This window comes from Dermacentor andersoni, unplaced genomic scaffold (genome assembly GCF_023375885.2).
Source record: "Dermacentor andersoni unplaced genomic scaffold, qqDerAnde1_hic_scaffold ctg00000033.1, whole genome shotgun sequence".
Classification (NCBI taxonomy): domain Eukaryota; kingdom Metazoa; phylum Arthropoda; class Arachnida; order Ixodida; family Ixodidae; genus Dermacentor; species Dermacentor andersoni.
Genome location: NW_027314755.1, coordinates 4,445,618 through 4,459,193, shown reverse-complemented (window position 1 = coordinate 4,459,193; position 13,576 = coordinate 4,445,618). Strand labels below are relative to the sequence as shown.

At 47.6% G+C, this 13,576-nt stretch overlaps 1 protein-coding gene across 1 annotated transcript in view; it reads right to left on the bottom strand.

Moving 5' to 3' along the window:
• Positions 1–6,143, bottom strand: part of LOC129381422 (uncharacterized) — a 44,895-nt gene extending 38,752 nt beyond the window's left edge. Inside the window, exons 1-2 of the mRNA XM_055064281.2 lie at positions 5,896–6,143; positions 3,437–3,507 (exon numbers count right to left, since the gene is read on the bottom strand). Coding sequence (XP_054920256.1) covers positions 3,437–3,507; positions 5,896–6,017 — 193 coding nt within the window. The 5' untranslated portion in view covers positions 6,018–6,143. The remainder of the gene's footprint in view (positions 1–3,436; positions 3,508–5,895) is intronic.
• Positions 6,144–13,576: the final 7,433 nt, after the last annotated feature.

Genomic DNA, 13,576 nt, shown 5'->3' with positions numbered 1-13,576 from the left:
TTGCGGGGCCGACGTTGTCGAACAATAAGAAAGGGTCGGAGGAGCAGCAAGCTAATATTCAGAGCACGTCCGAACTGAATAAAACTGAGCCTGTAGCGTTGAAGGCACCAGATATCGGAGAGGAAATGCCCGACACGGGAAAGTTAGAAGAGCTATCTGCAGATTTGCTCATCGCGCCTACATCAGATAGACTTATTAGGTTGCTAAAAGTCAGCCGGTCGGCTTTGATAGCCGAGCAAAAGAAGGATGGCAGCCTAGAAAACATGCGCTGCAATGTCAAGGAAGGTATCGCCAAGAAAAATGCTCGTTTTGTGGAAAGAAGTGGGGTCCTGTACCGGAAGTATCTAGACCGCAGGGGAGTGGAGTTCGATCAGCTGATCGTGCCTCAGTGCTACCGTCAGGATCTGTTGCGCTTGTCGCATGGGGGTTCGTGGTCCGGACACCTAGGAGTTAAGAAGACTGAGAACCATCTCTTGCAAGAGTACAATTGGCAGGATGTTTTCGTGACGCAGAGCAGTTTGTGAGGACATTGACACCTGTCAGCGGGTGGGCAAACGAGGGGACAAATCGAGGGCGCCGTTGAAGTTGGTACCTATCATTGCGGAGCCTTTTAGACGGCTCCTTATTGATACAGTGGGACCTCTGCCGGTAACACCCACGGGGTACAGACACATTTTGACTGTGATCTGGCCAGCGACAAATTTCCCTGAAGCAGTGCCTCTTAAAGAACTCAGCTCAGTTGAGATAGTCAATGCACTACTGTCCATATTGCGCGAGTTGGTTTTCCTGCGGAAATCCAGTCACATCAGGGGACCGTGTTTACTAGCGCTTTGACGACAGCCTTCCTCGAAAGGAGCGGGGTAAAGCTGTTACACAGCTCAGTGTACCACCCACAGTCGAATTCCGTTGAGAAGCTCCACTCCGTCATGAAGCGCGTGTTGAGAGCATTGTGGTTTGAACAACAAACTGACTGGGAGCTCTGTCTGCCTGGGGTGATGTTTGCATTAAGGACCGCGCCGCATGCGGCTACGGGGTTTTTGCCAGCTGAGCTAGTGTACGGTCGCTCGCTGCGGTCTCCGCTTCGCATGCTTCGAGACGGATCACTGCCCTCTCCAATGGCTGCAGACCATCTCTTCCAAAAATGGCCGCCTCCTGCGCTGGAGCCTCGCTTTATAACAATATTCCTTTGAGGTGCGTTACAAAAAGGGGAGTCTCAACGGTAACGCCGATGCCTTAAGTCGAGGCCCCTAACGTAGGAATCAGCCTCAAAGTTGTTTGTTACTGATGTTTTCTTCCTGAGGCAGGATTTTAACATATTGCTTTTGTTTAGTGTTTCAAAGTCATGGCGGGCTTTCTAGTCAAATTTTCCGATTTGTGGACGCGTTCTGAGTGCTGCTAGACTACTGTAGGGAACTAGGCAGTAGTACAAAAGGGCAAAGAGCCTCGCATGGCTTAGTGAGGGTTGTGTTGTGCTTGCTGACTGAGCGGCTGAGTTTCCGCGTAGTTCTAACGCTTGCTGGGAACGAGAACAAAAATGGCAACTCTCCCGAAGTCACTTTGCAGTGTCCTGTGTGAACCGGAACGTGAGAACGAGGCCTTCTCTGTGCGCTGCGCTCAAGAAACAAATTGAGGGACGACCGACTTCGGTTATGAGCATCATCGAGCGACATCCCTCCGGACAGCGCATGCAGTCCCCTGACCATCGCGATCTCCTTCTCCCGGCGGGGCGGTCTGTTACGTTTCACCTACGACGCGCGGTATAGCCGGCGCGGATGCAACGGACGCCGGGGGTTCGTTCAAAGCGGCGGACATTTTGGCCCGTTCTGCGCTGCCGCAACGCCTCCCGACAAGCGCGTCCAGGCATGTTTCAATGCCACGTGTCTTAGTGTGTGCGTGTGTCTGTGTGTGTGCATGTTCGTGCCCACGCTTGTCAAAGCGCGGCAGCCGGGGAGAGGAGCTCCCCAACTGTGAAGCGAGGAGGTCTGACCGGCGCCGGCCCGGTGGATGCGTCACTTCTCGTCTCAACCTGTCCGTGCGCCGCCGTTACGAGCGCCTCATCCCGAGCTGTTCCTTCTTGCCCTCGACTCCGAGGGTATAAAAGCAGCTGCCCCCGGACGCCAGCAAAGAGGCTCTGATTTCTTCCGTCGAGTAACGTGCTCTCCCGTCTCTCCACTTCGGTCGACCTGACCGGCCGCTCATTTGCGATGCTATAATATACAAGTTGTTCTGTTAGCAGTCGACTCATCCTTTGCCAGGAACTTCGGATGCTTCCAGCTGTGCCCCAGGCCAACTCTAGCCTAGGGGCTTGCGACCCAGATGCAACAAGCAGCAATTTCACCCCGCTCCGGTAAACATAACGACCGCATGTTTTCCAGAATACCAGTAAGGTGTGGCTTGTTTTCCGCATGGTAGACAGAGAGCTGTCTCAAAGGTCCTCTCACGTGGTTTCGCTCTTGTAAATACACAAGCATGGCTGGTAAATTAAGGAGTGGCTACCGCGTGTGAAACGTATAAGCGGCTGCGTGGCAGGAAACAGTCGCAAGTTTCAACAGTAGGCCACGTGCCCTTCATCTGGAAGGTGCCGCGCTTCGAGAAAGCCGGTGAGGGTCCCGCTAACAAATGTATCTGTGCAATGTGAACTGCTTGCACCGACCACTGCACCGGAATTTGGTTGATCATCTAGTGACGGAATGCCTACAAACAGATGTGTCGTACGACAAAAACGTGTCGAAATAAATAATAGAGAAGGGGCTCGTCACGTTAACATGACGTAGGCCCTTTGCTCCTGTATGGGAGAAGGCAACGAAGGAATGCCGCTTGAGGACGCCATACGAGGCAGAGGGGAAGACTGTCTGGAAGCAGCAACATTAGCCTGCCGACGGCACAGTAGCACGACAGCTCGATGTCATCTATCATCTTCCATAACGAATGTACTTGAAAAATTGTATTACCGAAACCCTCCCTTGACGGCGCATTGGCGATTTCCCGCGTATAATTTAAATTTGCAATGGCACCCGGTAAGAGGCCCTTCAACGACAGGATCCTCAAGCAAGCATTTAACGTGAGGAATAAAACATGCGGTTGGTTTGCTACGCATTGTTAAGCTCGTTACTCTGACCCCATTCCAACACGACATCCAGGACATATCGAGAAGCGTCGATTGCCTTTACGAATGAATTCATCGCGTTGAAAATGAATTCATTCGAAACTTGAGGCACGTAGAATAGGCGTAGTGTTGACTCTGTTAGCACTCAATTCATCTGCATGAATTTCACACTACGACTGCACATCACCAACTGACTTGGTGAAGCTAGTAAGGCGTCCGTATGACCAATAAATGCACCGCCATCATGATGGATTGAAACGATGCCTCCTCTGTTAGTTGTTAAGCATCTTCGCGAGTGGTATGGATGGTTAAAGGCCATGCTGTACATACCATTGACGTCAGTAGCATCGGTCTGGCGGTTCAACGCCTTCAACGCGTCATTGATGTACTCGTCAATATACCTGGAATGAGACATACATATTGGCTTTGGCTCGGTGCTCCTAGTTACGGCAGAATATACCTGAAGAGTGTTTTTGGCAAACAGAATTTGGAACAAGGGAAGTGATTCTTTGATAATTAAGGTAAAACCTGTAATGTATCATTTTATCAAAAGTATAACTTGCTGGCTGGCATAGGTGAACGGCGCACTCTTAAATTGCGTAATTTCTTAAATTATGACATGAAGCATGAAATATAAGAAAACAACGAATGATGCTAGAACCAAGTTAGGAAGATGCTAAGTTGGAAGATTACGATATAATTATGTAGTGCCATTCCCTCCAAGCCGCCCATTTTAGACTACGTGCGTATATCTCTACGATGTCATGCAACTCAACTGGAAAGCGCTAGTCATACACATTGTGACTGGATGGCCGCACCATGAGTGGCATGCGGAAACGGTGGACGAGAGCTTCAAACTATGCTTTAGGTAACGCAAGGTTATGTTAGGTTTGGCTGCATTATATTAGATCTCGTACAAGGGCCGTGCCTGTCAGTCGAATCAGTCACCCTGCCACGTTCGCAACAGTTGTGCCAGCGTGCGACCGCGCAGCTTGAGATTTGCAGTCGGCAACTGTTCTCGCCATTTCAGGATTACCTTCGCACGCTCTGCCAACGTGGCCGTTCGCAGTCGCGCCAAAATGACGTGCCCGTCGCGGCGTCCCGGTAGTGCTTTCAGATTCGCCCGAACATGCCGCGAAAATGAGCACGGCGTTCACTTCAAAGACATATGGGGTGCGATCTTGTACGCGTTCCAAAATAGAACGGAGGCGGTTCGTTCTTTACGTCACAAAATAGGCGGTATGTTCCGTTCGTCCGATAGCAGACGATTCGGAATGATTGACAGCAGATATCACGTCACAATTGACGTCATGGCGTTCGGCATGGTTAAAATTGACGAATCGTATTTGGCTCGGTGGAACGAACCACCTCCGTTCTATTTTGGAACGCTTACAAGATCGCACCTATGGTGTTTCAAAGCCCAAAGCTTCACTACGCTAGTCAAGAGCGCGCTTAGAGCGAGCCGGCGTATGTCGGAATTGGCACCGTAAGCGTGTTCGGAGTCGGCGCCGGCTCCGTCGCCTGACCTTTTGCTGCTGCCGCGCGTGACGTCACGCGCGGTGCAGGTGGCCACTGCCGCGCGCTGTGCGTCATCGTTTGAAGTTCGCCGCAAGCGCGTGTTCATCGCGGAGGCAGACTATATAACCGCTTGCCAGTGAATAGGGGTGAGCATTCAACATGGAAGGAGAAGACAGTGATACTACCGATACAGAGAGCTGTGTTTATGGCTGTACATAAATCTCAAGACAATGTGCCCAACAATGATGAATAAAAAAGTTATTAACCCTGTATAACTTATGGTATATGTCGTTGATAAGCAATTTGCAAACTACACAAGGCACACGTATAGCATAACCAGAAGCTAACCAAAGCATATCAATAAATTAACCCGTAAGCGTAACCATAGGCTAAATCATAAAGCATAACCATAAGCTAAAGCGTAAGCATATCCATAACTTAAACCATAAGCATATCCATAAGGCAAACCGTAAGCATATACATAAGGTAAACCGTAAGCATATCCATAGGCTAAATCAAAGTATAACGATAAGCTAAACCATAATCATGACCACGGGCTAAATCATGAAGCATAACCATAACATAAACCATAAGCATCACCGAACATTTTCGCTTCGAGATATCCAGGCTTAACCTTAGCTAAGCTCCAGCTAATTCTTTTCTTCAAGCGCACCTTTTATATTTCCTGAAAAACAAGTAACAACAAAAAGTTCAGGTGTTGTTCTTTGGTCACACATCTCTTGGGTTTTTACCAAATGGTACTATTTGTGCGATATTTCGTGAAGCTCCTGGAGTGTGCTCACTCGACCGCCAATGGAAGTGTGACACTGTTTTATTTATTTATATCCTTGTATTTCACGTTTCAAAACCATGATCTCGCTATGACAAACTCTTGGACGGATGACGGAATTAAATTTCACCACCTGGGTTTCGGTAATGCGCACGTAAATCCAAGTTACGGAGCCTTCTTGCGTTTCACAATCACTGATAAAATGCCACTGCGCCTGGAATATTACTCGTGATGTCGAGCTAAGCAGCGCAACATCCCAGCCAATGTGCTACTGCTACAAGTGTGCGAAGCCGTCATCAAACGGAAGCAGGCACTTCTCTTTATCATGGTCATAAACTGCCGCAGCCACGCTGAATCTAAGTCGTCCTCGAAAACGCCCACTTCGATGTGGAAACAAATGTATAACTGTTACAGTCTGTATTCCAGGTTGTTTCTACAGCTGACAAAATCCAACGAAACTTTCACAAGTGGGAATACTCACGCAGGGTAATCGTCCGAAGTGCCTGAGGCATCCTCGCCGCCTTCACGGCTTGTACCCGGGGTTGCTTCTCTGATGAAAGCAAACGCGGGAGGCGTTTGTTCACCGTTTCGTTGTTCAGTCATGGCTGGTGACGACGCTCCGGAGCACTAGCTTCTTTCTGAGACAGAACGTTGTTGAATTATCACGCATGCGCAGTCTGTGCCAAGGATGATAGAACCAGTAAAACGTCGGGCATTTGGGCAACTCGAATGAAATCGTAAAACACATCTGGAAAAAAGAGACGATAGAGTGCGCCACTATGTCGACGCTAAATTGCTAATATTCGAACACTAAAAGAGGCGCCCCAGTGACCGTTGCTGAATTGACACCGAATCATCAAAGCAAATTTCAGTAAGGCACAAACATGTGTTTATTACTGTTTCTTTCTTTCAGGAGAACTGCTAAGGCTTCCCCGGGAGATATTGGCAGTCGTGGCGCAAGTAATTGATACATAGAATGAGCCAAAGCCAACACGACGTTTTCAGGAGGGTGAATCCGAAAGTTTTCCCCCTATATTTTAGGCCAAATTATGCCGATAAATGTGATACGTGAAGTCAACATTGGCTTTATCCCTGGGCGTGTAGGTGTTCGAGCGACGATTGACTTTAGACATCTAAGGCACGTATAAGTGACGTCAGTGCTCTCCGTTAGCACAGTATCGCTCCTGCTCGTTTCAGTGTGTTTTGGGTTGTACATAGAGCCTTCACGTAATGCTACAGGAAGGTTTCTCGCGAAAATGCCTCATCCCAAAAGTCTTTTCTACTCAACCATGTTCGAGGAACTTAAGCGTAAGCGCCCCGAGGCCACTTGCAGTCATGCGGCTCAGACACCACAGACCCTTCTTGCCGCCCTGGAGTAAAAATTATTTACCGAACGTCAACGATAGGTGCTCCGAGCCGACAAGCGACGTTACTCGAATATAATAAAATATTTCATCTACAACAACCACCACGTAATGCCTTCCGCACATGTTACCAGCTGGCACCACGTTACAGCGGTCACCGTTTTCACTTCAGAATGTAATATGGGTTGTGGCTGCCAGAATTTCCTCCTTCTAGTGTGACAGGCCCTACCATCAATTTGCATCGTCATGCACGAGGCACTGCTGCGTGAATTGCAAAAGTCCTGCGCAAGGAATGAACGTTTCTCGTGTGTTTGCGTCACCACATTATTCTACTAGACAATCATAATCCTCTCCATATGGTCAGAGGAACAATCCTGATTGCAAAATCTTGATGTCCGAACCGTGCAGATAGCACCACATTTCTCAACGGTATCTTGCGATACAAGTTTAATGCTTGTCATACTCAGCTGCCGTATGAAAGAAACTTTCAAAATACGTGCATGCCAATCGCGGACAAGAGAAGGAATTTATTGTGGCAACCAGAGCAGATAGAGCGTCGAAGTTGACTACACGCGGGAATTCTGTACGCCAGCCTCAAGAAGTAAATCTACAGGTATATTTAGCGAGCGTTGTTCAATGAGGCCGTTTTGCGGTAAAACCAAATGGTTGCCTCAGTAAATGCCTTTGATGAGACAGCTTTCGGAGTTCGCCCAGAGGACGAGCTTGCTCGAATCTACAAGGTGCTCTACAAGGTACAAGGTGCTCTAAATTAACGTTGATTCATCGTAAGAAAGCTAAAACAACGATACACCTGTAGTAAGCATTGTCCTTCCAGTAAACTTCGTTGCTGCTTGCTCAATGACATCTTTCTCCGCCTTGTCAAATGATGGACCTTTCCAGGAAGAGCTTACCGTTTTGACAAAGCATGCGATCTCTGAAGTACATAAACGCAAATTAAGTTTTCCCTTTTCTTCTACTTTGTGTGCCTCATATAGGGGCGATTTATTTAGATTCATGTTTTGCCGCGAAATTTATTATATTGAAAATTTAAGCCTTTAATGCTCTTTTATTCAAAGATGTAAGTATTTGGCGCCGCCCACGCGCGTACGCGGCGATGCCCATAGAAGTTATCTTCGCTAAAGATTTGTTTTTTCGGTGTTAGCAAATCTTGATCAGAAGCAGTCTACAATGCTGTGCCTGCTTACGGTTAAAGATAAGTAAAGCAAAAGGAAATTACGCCCGTCCATTAAGCATGTTGGCATTGTGTAAGGACAGGTGTGTGCAGGATGAACTATAAGACTCCAATGACAGGTGTAAGGTAGCCTTCTTTTTTTCTCGGTTCATCCTTGTGCTTGTTGTGTAATGGCAAATGCACAGCGCATGCGTGCGAGGCGACGTGAAGCCCGCACATTTTCGGTAACACAGCAGCAGCCACAATCAACAACCAATTCCGGGATGATTCGCACAAAAAAGCTTCAGTTTAAAAACAAAAAGACCACAATTGCATGGGCTCACCCTGAACTGTCTTTTGATTTAGTTTAGGCTTCATGAATGCCTACTTGGCCTGTGCTTAAAGTTTTACTACGGCTCCTGGACATGCGAGACGCGCTTGTCATGTTTCTGTGTTTATCCGTGTCTTACGCTACGAATCAACAACACGTGCCAAGCCGTGGCCACTGAAGCCTGGTTGCTATCCTTGTGAGTGATGACGCCACAGTGGTTATTACGTTTCACACTCAGCCCCAGTGAAGTGAGCTGATACCTAAAATAATAAATAAGTAAACAAGCTCTGACATGCTGCTCGGCGAATGCCCGAAGGATCACATCTGGCTAGCTCGGCTGGACGACGACGCCGCCAAGACTCAAGGTGCGGCCACCAGCTGAGGAAGGGAGGCTCCGGTCGGGCTATAGCATCACGGCCGCCCGTCTCCCTTGACTCAAACCAGGACTTTATTCTAAGTTTTCCCTCTCTCTATCACCATGATTGAATTGCAGGGTGCACGGACGATTGCTTAATATCCTTAGTTGATTAATGCACAAGTAAGCCAGTTGAAAACGCTGCAAAATGAGTGTGCCGGAGCTAGAGAATTGTTCTTCGAAGATTAGAGAAGCTGTAATAGATCTTAAGGAAAATTTAAAAGCGGTTGAATTTTCGGCATAGAGCTACACTCATGCTCGAAGTGTCTACCAATAGTATATGCGTGATCTTCTAGGCTCCTGCCTCAGTCATTCATCAGGGCCTACGGATGAGTTTCCTGCCATTGTAAACTTGTTATCCCATACCAGACTTGTATTTATTCTATGCAGGACCTTATGCTAGAGAGAAACTGCCACAGCTTGTTCTCTAGCTTGTCCTTGCGTCGGTCTTACCGTCGGTCTTACCTTCTTCAATGCGATATAAGTTTACGTGTTTGGGTATCAACGAAGTGTGCCCCATTCTTTCATTTGATTTTCTCGCGTCCTCATTTCCTCACTCTTGCACGTATCCTATGGCATTAGTAATAAAAGTGATAAAGTATGTTATTGCGTCGTCTATGATAAGTTGGCTTAACTAATAACGAATTAGACATGTTGATTTTTTTTAAATACGACCAATTTGCCGAAGCTAGCTTCAACATAGGATTATGCCGAGGATAGGCTTGTTGCTGCATTAAAGTAGACGCTAGTGTGAAGTGGTCATTGCCTAAAAAGTTTTTAAAAAAATTCCTTTCCAAGTAGGGAAGAAGCCCAGATGGGCCATGCGCCTAATAAACAGAACAACATTAATTATGTGGTACATTACATGGCCTCCTCTTTATTAACCACTCACCTTAGGCTACAAGAACTTGTTGCATGTGCTTACCTTTGGCATCGCACCAAGAGTCTCGCTACAAATTGTTGAGCATTCACCTCCAGCATTCACTCATCAGCCACAAAAACGTATTTTTTATAATACGCATATATATATTGAAGGTAAACAGAAGGAATTGTGACTAATCTATCATTTAGAATTACTTGTACTGACACTGATTCGAGTGGCTTTAAGTTGTGTATTATAAGTGACAGACTTGTCTTCAAAATTATTGCCATACAACCCAATGAGACAATGACGTCGTCACGGTATCTTCAGATGGCCGATCACCGGAAGTTTGAATTGTCAGAGTTTAAATGCCCCACTTGGTCTCAAAAACACCCCCCCCCTCCCCCTTACGCATCCCATCAGCCAAGGCTGTGAGTAAACAATTTTGCGCCTTTTATGGGATTTCTCAAGCGACATATTCTCTTTGACAATTAGGGTGATGACCTTTTTCCGTCTTTTTTATTTCGCACGTGATCCTGGTAATGCTGCGTGGTCACCATCGCAGATGACTTCTTGCTATGGGTTGTGTCAGCACACTGGTCCGAGCGTTGGCTTTGGACACCACCTTTTGCTCAGGTGGGCAGGCCACTGCAGCAATATTTATCCGCGCGCGCTTTTTATGCATCAGTGTGGTATGCTGGTGATCAGAATTCCTCCAACTTTCACAAGACTGCTTAGCATCTCGTACTCTTGTTTGTCACGAAAGAAGAGAAGGTCTCCGCTGACCATTTTTAACACATTATAGCCCGTGCCTGGGGTTTAAGTCAAAGAATTGCCCGTAACAAAAAGAGAAAGTATCCTAGCTTGGTTTTCAGTTTTCTCGCGGTTTGCTACATAGAAACGGCGGAAAGTCTTTCGGACGAGTTAACGACTTCGTAAGCCTCCATCAGTGCGTCAAGTTATTTGGAGAGTTACGGTAGTGAAGGAGAAGATCGGGTTCTCATAGCCTTGTATAGTGTTTAGATTGGAATGACCATGAGACGTTGCAAGACTTAACATGTAAGAACGCATACGTGAGCCCTACAAACAAATAGGAAGGTTGGAGTTGTTACGAGTAAAAGGAAGCACGTCAGAAAAAAAAAACTCAATCCAAGAAGGGGAGACGGAAATGGGAAGGCCGGACACCGGAGGGTCTTTCCTAAGTGTAACTGCAAGTTTAGTGTGCAAAACTGCCAGTCACCAGCATTGACAGATACATCTGGTTTGACCTCACCAGGCGACGATGCTCGCCTTATATTGCGAAATTTCTCTTCTCCTTTGTTCCTCTTTAATTTCAAACAGAGAAACCATAAATCAAAAAGAAAAGATGCGAAAATATCGCGGTATAGGGCAAGCACCGTCGCATAGTCCAGTAAAACCGGAAGCGCGAGCCTGTCAATGGTGATAACTATTCGACGGCGCCTTCAGTTAGGCTTCGGTCACGGGATCCGCTGCTCGTGTTTGGTTTGATGCAGATGGTACATCGGTAAGTAAAGTAATGCGAGTCAACACAGATAGAGTCAACCTGGATAAGTCGTTTTTGCAGTGCAGCTGTTACAACTTCGCTGGTTTTCTCTTGACGTTCGCGGCTTCGCCGTGCTGGGGGAGCGATTGCTGAGAGATAGCGAAAGCAGAGTATAAAAAACAGCTTTGCGCAGCATAGTGACGCGGCTAGGGTGGGTGGAGTCTAGCGAGGGAGAAGGAGCTGCGCTGCGGGGACACAGGTGGCGTGACGTCATTGCTCTCAGATTTAAAGAAAACAAAAAACAAACCACGGGCTTGTTTGGTTCGACGCTTCCCTCACGGGTTGCAGAATCAAGCGTCTTAGATTACTAAGACGCTTGGTTACCTTTCTTTAGATTACTAAAAAGCTACCTAGTACACGGCGTCGGAGCTAGTATGCATCAGAGCTAAGGGGCGGTGGTGCTGCTTCTGGTATACGACACCCACGCACATGGTGTCTCAACAAATCGATTCTTTTGGGGCAGACGCCTTAAATGGCGCGCCGTCCGAAGCGAAACCTCCCACTTAGGAAGACGGCATCAATTTTTCTGTAGCCTTAATTCTCCTCAGCCTCGCTGGTCTGCGATGTTTGCGATAGCAGAGTCACGCAAAATTTTCTGTTACTGTCGACGAAGGTTTCACTGAGACACGGTTTAATCTTCCATATTTTTACGTTGCAGTGACCTTCAGTGAAAAACACAGTAGCAAGAACCGCGAGTCACAAATGTAACTCTTTATTGAGCGAAGCTATGCCCATAAAAAGAGTTACACTCAGGCTGAATGAAAGCAGCGAGCACATGCGTCAACCTACGAAAAACTCATCTGTGGCTCAAGCGAGTCGGTTATTTAAAAATGTTTAGTCGAAGATTCCAGACTAGCCGCATGGGTTTAAGCTCCTTACAGTATGCGGAACACTATTCTCGTCACGCAAGCAATCTCATTAAACAAGGTTCCACTATAACATAGACAGCCGAGAAAATCAGGGAGGATGACGCCGAAGGTTCTGATACATTCAAGCGCGTCATGTGCGGAGCGAGATCTTTAGGCGGTGAAACACTTTACGCGGTAAAACCGGTTCACCGGAAAAAGACAAAAAGTACACGTGTAAATGCGCCCACCTTAAAAAGTATCGTGTCATGGCTACGAGCACCAAACAAGAGCGAAGACCAAAAGAGCACGCAGTAAAGAAAAATAAAGCAACGAAATCATAGTTGGTAAGCTACGGTAAAACCGCTTACTGGTGCACAAGTTGGCTTGCTTACAAGCATGTTACTTCCTTACAGGACGTGCACACATCCGCTGACTTTTCATGTGGGCGGGCGAGTTGTCGTGATCCTCAGACACAAGGGTGATTCTTGGGACGCAAGGGTGTCTAGCACCTCTTGTGTTCGACGTACGTGCTTATTCCAGTCATCCTTGTGAGATAAGTCCAGCTGCTCGGTTTAGGGGTCCTCTCCATGCAGTCATAAATGTCATCGACTGTGTAGTTAAGGATTCATTCATGACGGAGTAGTCGGGTTCTGTCCACGAAAGCGGCCACAGTGCGGTGACAGCGTCGATGTTGGTGGTTCCTAATCGTACCTTAGGTTTTGCGAGGTGTCTGATCATGGGACAATGGCACTGTCCCACTGTTTTGTGTCGTCGTCGGATATCCTTTGGGCACCGTAGTTTTTCTTCAGAGCTTCGTCGAAATTGCAGCGCGTCGTTTCTCCTTGGTGGGGACTGATTTCGCGTTGGCGGTGGAGGCCCTTCGGCACTTCGGCTACGGGGTTTTCGCCAGCTGAGCTAGTGTACGGTCGCTCGCTGCGATCTCCGCTTCGCATGCTTCGAGACGGATCACTGCCCTCTCCAATGGCTGCAGACCATCTCTTCCACAAATGGCCGCCTCCTGCGCTGGAGCTTCGCTTTGCAGCAATATTCCTTTGAGGTGCGTTACAAAAAGGAGAGTCTCACCGGTAACGCCGATGGCTTAAGTCGAAGCCCCTAACGTAAGAATCAGCCTCAAAGTTATTTGTTACTGATGTTTTCTTCCTGAGGCAGGATTTTTAACATATTGCTTTTGTGTAGTGTTTCAAAGTGATGACGTGCTTTCTAGTGCAATTTTCCAATTTGTGGACGCGTTCTCAGTGCTGCTAGACTACTGTAAGGAACTAGGCAGTGGTATAAAAGGGGAAAGAGCCTGGCAGGACTTGGTGAGGGTTGTTTCGTGCTTGCTGACTGAGCGGTTGAGTTTCGGTGTAGTTCTAACGCTTGCCGGGAACGAGAACAAAAATGTCAACTCTCCCGAAGTCACTTTGCAGTGTCCTGTGTGAACCTGAACGAGAGAACGAGGCCTTCTCTGTGCGCTGCGCTCAAGAAACGCCGAAGGACGCCCGACTTCGGTTATGAGCATCATCGAGCGACATCCCTCCGGACAGCGGATGCAGTCCCCTGACCATCGGGATCTCCTTCCCCCGGCGGGGCGGTCTGTTACGTTT